The following is a 12,184-nucleotide window of genomic DNA, read 5'->3' on the forward strand; positions in this document are numbered from 1 at the left end:
ATGATGTGATGTATAATGATGTGATGTATAATGATGTGATGTGTAATGATGTGATGTGTAATGATGTGAAATGTGATTTGTAATGATGTTTAATGATGTGATGTGTAATGATGTGATGTGTAATGGTGTGATGTGTAATGGTGTGATGTGTAATGATGTGTAATGTGATGTGTAATGATGTGATGTGTAATGTGATGTGTAATGATGTGTAATGGTGTGATGTGTAATGATGTGTAATGGTGTGATGTGTAATGATGTGATGTTGTGATGTGTAATGATGTGATGTGTAATGATGTGATGTTTAATGATGTGCAATAATGACATGTGGTCTGTTTCTTCTGCCAGGAGCTGATCCTGTGTTCGGTGTTTACCTGCTACTTCGGCATCCTGAGTGCCTTCGCCCCCACCTACATCTGGCTGCTCATACTGCGGGGTCTGGTCGGTTTTGGCATTGGGGGAGCACCACAGTCGTATGTACAACAGTCTTGGTTCAGTAGAAGAGCATGTAACCCACAGAAATGTTAACAAATGTCTGATGAAAATCCAATTTGTCATGTATCTTTGAGACTGCCTTTGTGGTCTAGTGGTTAGATTGTTGGTGATTCTATCCTCAGCCGTGTCATACCAAAAGACTTTAGAAGATGGTGCTAGTTGTTATCTTGCCTGGCGTTTGTCATTAAGGGGATAAAAAAAGGACAGGTTGACTCGGAGTCAGCATACTGTGTCTGAGTGGGGTATAAAAGTGTTAAACTGCGACATGGTATCTCAATCACAGTGGGCGGAGCTTATTTATGGTTGCGCTATAAATAGCGCAGCACATGGTCCTGTGTACATGTGATACATTCAATGCATTTGTGGTCAAATTGTATTGTGTATATATTTATGGTGGAACAGCAGCACAACAACAGTTTCGGTAAATGTTTCAGTTATGATATATAAATATGAAATTGACGGTAGTTACACACAAGTATTAGCGTCAACATTCTTTCAGTTCAATCTGATAATGACGTATATATTTAGGAAGCATATATGTTTAGTTTTGGTAACTTGCATTCAACAGTTATACCATAAAATAATCAGATTAGATTAGATTTTAAAACTGAAATTATAACACCGATTTTTCAACTAGTGTTGAGGAGGAGGTCTAATTTGAAACACCAGAAGTTAGGCCAATATTTCTTAGCTGACAACAATATATGAATATGTCATGTGCATCAACATAACAATGCACATAACCAACTGATAAATAAGTAACGAAATAAAACTAGATGTTTGACCCTATGTTAGGCCTATCTAGATCATATAGTACTTCGATAAACGCAAAATCCAAAGCACATCTGCTGCTACGTTGAATATCCATTTCTTCAAGTTCAAGTATCTAGGATCTCTCCAAACATTTCGTCTATTCAGTACAGTCCAGAAGCATTCGTAGCTCGGTTTACGAATCGACAAATTCTACAACTTGGTGGGGCACCCTTACCATGATTTCCTGTGTTGTGCCACGCATGGTTGACAAAGCAGCGTGAACAGACAACTTCGCCTTCATCTGATTCCACAATGAAATCTGGCTGTGAAACTGAACTACTAACCCCAAGAATCGAGTTGACAGCCGGAATGATGTCATCTTGAATTGGAACTTTCTCCATGATAAAGTCATCAATGTCATAGTTTAAATGACCAAAGGCTCTCCTGATCATCTCGAACAACTCTTCCGTCAACACATGAAACAGGGTTTTTTGTTACTCATATTGAAAATTTGCAAAGTACTTGACAGTAAGCACAATCCAATTCGGCATGGTTGCTAAGAGATGGCATGATCCAAAGGGGCAAACAAAAAGTTTCCGAAAGTAATTTGAAGAAATCCAAAAATACCATGCACAGCAGAGCATGGTTATACAGTAGTTTTTTAAACCAAAGACCTTTGTGTATGTTGTAAAGTCTTGTAATCGTTTACGGATGTTTATCACTATTAAAACTTATGTCCTTCTTGTGAAATGGCCCATGTGGGTGGGTGTTTACATGACGTCACCTGTTTACGTATTAACCTATGACATTTGTGTGTTATCATGATGTCATTTGGACCTGTCTGATCACTCGCATAAGCTCCGCCCCCTGAGACTGTGGTAGTTGCTACCCCAGATGCTGCTTTCACTTTTACATGAGTGTATGTCTGCTCAAATTGTTCTGCAGGACAATCTTTTGTAGTTTGATTACAACGTATGGATAAAAATGATATCAAAACACCATTGGAGGAGAAATCAATGTCATCGTTTCAAGAGTATAGTCTTGTGAAAAACATATAAACATCAGATAACCTCACACAATGCATTTCTCTTTCTTGTTTTTATCCAAAGTGGAACATATCTAAAATAAAGGTTTCTATCTTCTAAAGTTTATTCACCCTTATGTACCTCACATCGCCATGGTCACCTTCCAGATCTGGGCCTTGCACGCTTTGCATGCTGGTTGACCTACATGTGCTGATCATGTGTCTATCCCAGCAAACTCATTTGTCTAGAAGGAATCCATTTTTGTTTTTTTCCTTGCCGATTTGCCTCCTTCTACGTCTTCTTGCCTGCATTGGCTTTGCCTTTCGTCATGCAGTTTTCTCTCTTGAGTGCCAACCTCTGTTTTTTCGGCAGTCTTCTTGCCAGCACCTCACCTTTACCCTTGTCGGGATATAGGTTTTTCATCATGGACAAGCAGCCCCAACATTGACCTGTGTGTACGATGAGCAGGCACACCTTCACTCCTCCACACCCTCAGGGAATCGTTCGCCTAAGTTTCACGTTAAGACTTTATGGATTCTTCATACTCAGCTTAGGAGGATGAACATTGGACATTTTTCTTATTTGACTTGTTCTTCTTCCTCTAGTCATCCAGACTTTTGACCACGAAATTATCTTATTTTCACCAACAATGGGATTATCCCTGGACATGCACATGATTAGGAATGTTACAAACATTATTTGGACTCTTTTCCTCCATGGCATGGATACTCTTACAACTCTGCTTTTCCGGACTACCTATCTCTCGGTTGGTATGTCCTCCATCGACATAGGGATAGCCACACCCGCCAGGTACTGTTAGTAGATGTTTGTAGACATCGTTCTACTTTGCCTACTCGTTGTTCGGGTTCACCTTCTCCACCTCCGATTTGACGCCTTAGACGCCCTCCTGCTGTGACTGAACCACAGGTTCTTCTGCCTCCAGCCGTCCTGATTTTTTCTTCTCTCGTAGGTGGAAGATAGGACCTTTCTAGACAACCCATTTGTGTTTCCTCTTTTACAAGCAGGGTATCCTCCCCTCATACGGCACCGCAACAACGTACAAACCTTGTCAACATCTATATCTGGACAAGCAGCTCACAGTCCTCATCTACGCCACAAGCACGTTGCTTGTCAAGAATGCTGTAGAGTGTCTGGGCACATGACCGATGACACCAGGGTTCTGTTCTCCAATATTTCTGGTCCCAAAGAAAGACAATATCCCTGTCCTTCCACAGTACTGCCACTTTCTCTGGTTCGTATTCCTAGTCCAACACTATCAATGGTGATTGCTCCCGTTTGAAATTTCTCTGACCCTTTGGCTTTTTTCTTGCTTCATAAAACCCATTGTCACATTCTGACATATTCAAGGCATTGCTTTCGAATCTTACATCTATGACTGCACTCTTCTGCAACACCTCGATTTCACACAACACCTCCTTCACCAACTAGGTTGAATCATCAACACCAAAAAGTTAGAGCCCTCTTTGACACAAGCCTAGTGAAGATGTTCGTACCCCAGTGTATTTGGAAGGAAATTCAACGCCTCGTTCCATTGGCGCTCAAACAGCTACTTCCCTTATGCCAATGGCAACTACTTTTTGGCCTACTAAAAGCAGCACAAGCTCTCACCAAGAGAGGTCAAATTCACCTACATCCAATCCAGGGCTTCCTCACGCTCTACCTTCAGGACGACAATTTTCAGGCTCTAATCTCTCTCCTGAACCACCTACATCTACCATACACTACTGCCTAGAAGTTCATTCCCCTAACACGCGTTGAGAATGAATAGTGAAATAAAACAAAAGAGTGAGATGTGAAATTTGAGTTTATGAGCGGCCATTGAGCTGTGTTCACCAGACCATAAATACAAGGTCGGCCCGTCTTAATTAGTGTTCGGTTGCTAGACTTTTATGGCATGAACCATTCCACTAGGGTCCAGTCTAGCCATTGTGGCTAGCCGACAGTAGAACAGTAGTGAATTTAGATGCGAGTTTATTGCTAGGGGAACTCCCGTGTTGACACGATTGTCGCGGGTTGGTAAATGTTCGCCATTAATAAAATGATTGTTTGTGGATTGCGAACATATTCATTTTGCCCACATGAGTCATTCCACTTGATTGCAAATATAACGTTTTTCGTTCGCCAAATTTATGCTTTAGACAGTACAATTATGATATAGCCGTCACCACTACTAATGTCTCATTATTTCACGTAGGAATATGTCCCATTTCCCCACACCCCACTTTCTGTTTTGTATTTTGAAAGAATAAATAAAAGAAAGTTTTGTGTGGGACATTTTTATACTAATTATAAGAGGATGTTGGAAATGAATATGAATAGTCATGCTGTCTGACTGTTGATAGAATTTGAGATCTTCACAATCACCGGGTGTGACCATGTGGACAGAATCTCGTTCGGGTTTGTGATTTTCACATTTGCCCAATGACTATAGTGAGTATTGCTGGGGATACCAAACGTAACAGTTTATTATTAGAGGTTGTGAGTACCTATACCACGTAGATAGGATATCTTTAGGATTTTAATCCTTCTTTGAGAGGCATTTAGAAGTTGGAGTACTACGTTAGGATAAGATTTGTGGGTGACTTTAATCCTTTCTTTCTCTGTGGGTAATCCTTTCACGTTAATTGGAGGAAGTCACTCAACCAGGTCATGACAGGTCGTGAGTTTACTCACTAGCTACTGTGAGCGTTTTTGGCATGACATCTTTTCTTGTATAAACATAGTAACGATGCTCACTCACTCACTCACTGTTAATCTGCTGCAGTTTGCTGGCAAAGTGGGGATAAACCTCAGTGTCAAAGACGATCAAACTTAGTTCGAATCCTTGTTTATCTGTGACATCTCCCAACTGGTGACATTTTCATAAACTTGGCAAGTGATGATGAATTTTAATATTAATACTATTATAGTTTATGAAATTGTTAATAAAACTTGAATAAAATTGTGCTTCACTCTCACAAAAAATATATTGTCTGTGAGTAAATTTATATGTCACGTTACATCGGCATTTTTCAGTGATATTGCGAAGAAATAATTACCAGATTTTGGGACTACATGAAACATGGCTGGTTTTACAGTTCTGATACAGGTGCTTGACTGACTGAGTAGTTCATGATCAATTAATATGTTTAAATCAGTCAAGTTTGCAACAATAGATGAATAAGTTGATACATTTGGACCGCAGCTACCGATTAACAACTTAAGACATAGAGACAGGGGGGAGATATATAACCAAACCTATGGTCTTGTTGAGACAGTTGACAGTTAGAACGTTGGATTAAATGACAGTAACTAATTTGAACATTCCCCAGTAATATCATAAAATACATCATAACTCATAACAGTCCGAAAGACAGCTTCCAGCTATATACTAGTATTGAAGGGTCAATCGCTTTTGACAGTTTAAAAATAAACTCACCTTAAGGTGCTTGGCAAGTCAAAACTGACCTCCCTGAATATGTTTTTTAGGTTTGACAGCAACTATGCTTGTGGATTTCAGAGATAGACATGATTTGTTAGCTAGATGTTATTACAATAAGCGAAAATGTCTTAAAAGTCCACAGTTTGTTTAATAGTACAAAAAGTGTGTTATAGATCTATCAACGTTTTCTTTTATTGAACATAATATTTGCACTCTATTGCTGTAAGCTGTAAATAATCTAGCCTCCCCATGTACGTAACTTACATATATTTATGTATGACCAGAACAGCAAATAAAGTTCTGGTAAGTAGGTACCTCAGAGATTTAACGTGCGCTTTCCGACTTAAGCGTATCTCGCACATGGGGAAGCACTTAGCGTAATGATTAAATAAAGAAGTGCAAACCCCCCCAAAAATATAAGTTTAAAGCCTATTCTAATAAAGTTAAGGGGGTTGGGGTTTGGCTGGGTGGGAGTGGGTGATAAAAGAATATTCAATAATATGGAAAAGTTTGGGCCTGGGTGTGGGTGGGGGGTGGGGGGTCAAGCATGGAAAGGCACGGCGTCGGCTGGCGAGCGTGTGTGGCTAGAAGTCTAGCGGCGGTATCCTTGTAGTAGTCTCTTGGTCAGCTTCTCTTCCTGGTCCTGGAGGTCGGGATTCTGGTAGAAGCTCTTGGCAAGGAGGGCGGCGGTATTGGCGACAAAGTGGTTTGAGGTCGGTACGCCACTACTCTAGAAGAAGTGGTACAAGTCTGTGTAGTTTGTGATGTCGTACTCGGTGTCCTGTCCCCCCTTCTTGTGCACCATGACGAAAGGGACTTGTTTGGCGTAGAGCTGTTCCTTTGGGGGTGTTGACCTGGTCAGCCTGGAGATCCGGGTGGGCCTTGTCGTGGTTGATCGGAATGTCTGACTTTTCCACTAGTAAATAAAGTTCTTTGGTATGACCTCTTTTATCCCTGCTGACGTTATCCTAATGTTCAATTTCAGTCTGGCTCACCAAGCGTAAGAAAGCATTGTACATGTTTTGATAAACCACACTGATGCAATTAAGCAAATGAATATTTGCTGTGGGCAAATATCTATTTTCTATATATATTTGTGGATATGAAGCATTCTAGTCAATTGTGGATACACTGGGCACACATACATAACAAAAATGCTTGACAGGTGATTTGGTTCCTTGTCAACTAGACAGAATTGTGTTTATTTCCAGGCCATCCTGATTGTCGTTTACTACTATTAGGTGTATGGTTGGAGGCAAGATCGAAGGCGCCGCACAGCATTTATTAGATAACAGACGGGGTCGTCCGTTTCGCTTTGAACAACCACCCCACCCTGTCTGTAGGAGTTATATAATCGGTGCACAAATAACTGTGTCAAGTCCACTGCCGGGCTGATGCGGTGTCAGTGTCAGCGATGAACATGAATGCTCAAATCATAGACCTGTAGCACTCACAGGTTGCTTAGCCAAAATATTTGAAAAGTGTATATTCAATTCTCTGATAACAGCAAATATAACCTTAAAAATAGATTCAACATACAAACAATCAAATGCAGAACACAGACCTATGCTTAATCATTTCTTCTGGATATGATCAACCTGCGGAACCCTCTATCTGATGAAGTAGCTAATGCTCGCTCATTAAAAGAAATCAAATCCTTAATTAATCGTTCTGATGCAATTATTAATAATTTTGACTTCAAATATTTTCATAGATCATGCCAAATTGTCCACTGTCGTCTTAGGCTCGGCGGCAGTGACTTAAACGCTGATAAGTTTAGACGACATGTATCAGACATACCAGACTGCACTTGTGGATATCACCTTGAAGATGCAATTCACTTTTTCTATACCTGTAAAAAAATACGATAATATCAGAAACACTGTGTATTTCTACACACATGGGTATGGTCTAAAAATGATATTACATGGCAGTAGTTAAGCAGTTCTACAAACATGACTCTTCTTAAATCAGTTCACGACATCATTGTCAAAAGCAAAAGGTTTGAGTAGCTTAATTTTATGCAAGTAGTAAAGGAAAACTGCATTACCTTATTTCACAGACACCACTTGCTTCAGTGTATTGGCTTTGTGTATTTCATTTGTGCATTTTGTATGTTTATGTTCAGCACTCTCTTATATATATCCAGATGTTGTTAAGTTGTTACCTTGAGAAGTATTTACATAAGCAAGTTGTGCTTGTTTACCGATCCAGATTTCTTTTGAAATAAAAATAAGTTTAAGCCAACACAGCTAACCCTTAAACACATAATTCTTGTGAATACCTCACCTCTATCACATCAGTGCCATAAATTCCTGTTTATGCTGAGAACCACACTATAAATTTTTATAAATTTTCAACAGACGTCCACTACACTGCCAATATATCCATAGTTGTGAGGGAAACCCTATCCCTTGCCAGAGGCGCCACTGCACATGCGCAAGGCGGGAATCTAGTCACTTCTTTCCTGTGTGTCCTGATGACAACAAGGAAAATTTTTTTGTTGCACATCCGAACACGTGATTGCGTTCCACACTACAAGCATTAGATCATCTCAAGCTTCATAGATTACAAGCAAAGAGCAGTTCTACAAGCAGAACGGGGGTATAGAAGATCGGAGTCTCTAGTAAGTAATTAGTTAAGAAAGGTGTTGTGGGATGAGATCTTCATCTCATAAGCAGACACCTGTCTGTTCGGGCTGTGGACAACACCAAGCTCCGGGGGATCCTCACCCTAGATGTCTCGCATGCAAGAAAAGCAGCTGTACACAGAAGTCAAGGTGCAGTTATTGCGAGCATCTGTCAAAAGAAAAATTTGACAAGCTCTCCAAGGCATGGATCAAAAATCCCGATTTTAAGAAAGTCACTAGAACATCTACATCAAGAAAACAAGTGATTAAGCCCGAGGCGGCAAAAATTAATCACGTGGGTGACAAGCGAGTGTCGCGCGAGGGCGCCATCTCACCTTATGAGGAGAAGAGATCACGTCGCTCATCCCACTCTCCCTATAATGTTGAGGAGCAGATGCATGTTACCGGTCAATCAGAAAGTACCTCTAACTTGCATCCGGCAACGTCTGGTACGGTCGATCGTCGAGTTTGGACAGAAACTAACGACTTTCACCCTCTGCCGCGTTCCCCCTTTAACGTAAATGAGTTCACGGAAAGAATAACAAATTCTATGTCTGTTATGATTGACACACGCATGCTATCTATGTCTCGAGAAATCTCAGATCTAAAAGAATCAGTTAATCAAACTCGGCTTGGCCAATCAGGGATCGATCACGAGAGTAAACAGAGATCTAAGGCTGAATATGGCAGTACACCCTCATACAGCAGACATGTAAAGCAAGGTTACGATGAATCAGACTATGAGGACAGTAGGAGAATTATACTAAGAGACCGAGAATCTCATAGATCTTCTCCCTACCACGCATACCATAGGGATCACCGTGAATCACGGTCTTCACACCGAAGTATGCATAGAAATACGCACCAATCACCGTCAAGCCACTATGATAGACGCACTGACAAATCTCGTGCATATCAGGATAGTAATCCTAAGCGTGCACCCTCTCATACTGCCACACAGTCCTGTTATACGGGCGAAGAAAGCGAGGGAAATATGACATCACCATACAGTTATAGACCACGTGATTCTCGCACAGCTTGTCGTAAATCAGACGGCCGGGATTACGATACCCTCAGCCATACGACCCACTCCCAGCACAGCCAGAGTAGGGGGTGCCGATCTACACAGGAGCATTCAGGCTATGGGGACACTGCTATAGAGGAGGATTTTAGATCAAACAATTACTCCCTTAGAGACATCTTAGCAGAACTTTATGAACTAATGCCCACATTAAAACCAGATCAGGACTGTACACCCGTTAAACCCTTGATTGAACGTGCAGGATATGAGGGACCCGATAAAGGGACCGAACCATACCATACGCTTCCCCCTCCGTCATATTTGGATGACGTCATCAAGAAAATTGAAAATCAATTGAATTGTTCAGCGGGACCTAGTGCGAAACTGAGGCCTGTATTTATAAAATCTGCTTACAAAACACATGATGATCCGTTCTCACTACAGCCTAGCATTGATGAAGATTACTTCGATCTGGTTAAGAAACCTAACCCCAATATGCGCATTGATATGTCCAAGATCAAGAGCTTAGATAGGGTCAATAGACAAATGATGAATACCAGTTCTTACATCAACTGGTTAGCAACTGGTATTCGCCATGTCATACCACCGTGCAACCAGAGCGAAGATCTTACCTTAGACACTTCCACGGAGATGACTAGTCAGAAGATGGGATTTATCCACAGCTCGTTAGACCACATACTGAAGATGCAGGAAGACCTCCTATCAACTCAAGTATGGATGTCATCACAGTTTTTGATCATGCAAAGAAGACACTTACTTCAGCAAGTTCATCATGTGATGCCAGACCCCTTAAAGAGATCCATGATGTCACAGCCCATTACGTCATCGCAGATTTTCAACGGTAGACTGAAGTCGGTGAAGGAAGCCATTATCTCTTCAACTAACCAGAGATTTCAGGAATCCACCATCTCATTAGCATCCAAGTTACAGAGACAACCGGCGGCTACTCGACCCCAGCGACGGAGTCCTGGACCCCGACGTGAACAGCCCAACCGGGATTCTTTTCGAGCCTCTACACAGAGAAACAGATCGTATCAACCCAGGTACAAGAGCTCCAAAGTTGATCTTCCCACTTCACAGAAAGGACTTGGCAGAGGAAGAGGCAGTTCCCGTAGGGGCCCCCTCTGGAGATGACTTCACCATAAATCTACAGACCCATCCAGATCCTACCGACTTCGCCTGCCCTACGGACAACGATTTAGCATTACGGAAGACCAAGGACAAGTCTATTCCAAATCCAGTCGAACTAGCCAACCTTACAAACATCGACTCAAGACTTCCCAAGTTCAAATCTCATCCTATCCCAGGGCCTGTCGGGGGCCGTCTTATGCAGTACGCAGACAACTGGGAGACCATCACAGACGACTCATGGTTAATCGAAGTAATAAGAAGAGGCTACAAACTTCACTTCTTAAAACGACCAAAACTAGTCATTCATCCTACTGGACCCCGATTCCAGCTATCAGGACCCAAGCTCATCGCAGCAGAAGTGGCCATACAAGAATTACTCACAAAAGGAGCTATCAGCACCCTAGAGGAGTCAGACACCACCCTCGGATTCTACTCCCCAGTTTTTCTGGTACCGAAGAAGAATTCTTCAGAGATGAGATTAATAATAGACCTAAAAACTCTGAACAAAGATTACCTGGAAAAACCACCCACATTTCAGATGGAATCTATAAAGAAGTTAAAGAATTCCCTAAGACAAGCAGATTGGATGATAAGCATAGATCTCCAAGACGCATATCTTCACGTCCCCATCCATCCAAGCCATCGTCGATACCTACGATTCGCTGTCAACGGTCAGAGATACCAGTTCAGAGTACTACCATTCGGCATTTCCATCGCCCCATGGTTATTCACCAGGATCACCAATCCCGTCATTGGGTTCGCCCATATGAAGCTCATAAGGCTGCACGGATATATAGACGATTTCCTATCGGTCGATCAGGACAAATCACAACTCAGTCTAAACACAGTGTGTCTCATCCAACTTCTCACACATTTAGGTTTCCTGGTTCACTCTCAAAAATCAGAGCTAGTACCCACACAGACCATCACCTACATCGGCGCAAGATTTATTCTCGACAAAGGCATAGTCGCACCCCCAGAGGACAGATATGCAAGGGTACAGCACATGATTACGAGCGCACTCGATCAGCCCGTCAAGTCGAGAAGGTGGTGGATGTCTTGCCTAGGCACGCTCACATCTATCCAAGACCTAACCTACAGAGGCAGGCTACAATTGCGGTCCTTGCAGATTTGGATGAACACTACCAAGAACCTAGAGCTGGAAGCACTAATCCAACCCCCAGAAGTTCGAATCTCAGAACTCCTTTGGTGGCTAGATCGTCAAAATGTCATGCCAGGTATTCCACTAAACTACCCCACCCCACTACATCAACTCTAACACAGATGCATCAGGAGAGGGTTGGGGTGCCCATATGGACGATGTCACCATTCAAGGGAAATGGTCCTCCCAAGACAAAGAGCTGCACATCAATTGTCTAGAAATGAGAGCAATATATCTAGCATTAACAGCTTGGCTAGATCGTCTACACCACTCGTCAGTGAAGATAGCTACAGAAACTCAACCGTGGTCGCTTACATACAGCACCAAGGAGGCACAAGATCTCAGCCTTTACTGAAGGAGGTTACACGTTTATATGCCTTGGTAGACTCAGTGAGTTGCAAGATCGAAGTAAGACACATTCCGGGCAAGCTAAATATACTAGCAGATTACCTATCCCGGAAGAACAAGATAGTACCCACAGAATGGTCACTACATCCCGAGGTGTTCA

General features: G+C 42.0%; 1 protein-coding gene across 1 annotated transcript in view; it reads left to right on the forward strand.

Annotated features, from left to right (window-relative positions):
- Window positions 1-12,184, forward strand: part of LOC124121193 (synaptic vesicle 2-related protein-like) — a 135,570-nt gene that overhangs the window by 76,240 nt on the left and 47,146 nt on the right. The window contains exon 6 of the mRNA XM_046484177.2: window positions 346-470. Within this exon, the coding sequence (XP_046340133.2) occupies window positions 346-470 (125 nt within the window). The remainder of the gene's footprint in view (window positions 1-345; window positions 471-12,184) is intronic.

Source organism: Haliotis rufescens, unplaced genomic scaffold (assembly GCF_023055435.1).
Source record: "Haliotis rufescens isolate VD_foot unplaced genomic scaffold, xgHalRufe1.0.p SCAF_15, whole genome shotgun sequence".
NCBI lineage: Eukaryota > Metazoa > Mollusca > Gastropoda > Lepetellida > Haliotidae > Haliotis > Haliotis rufescens.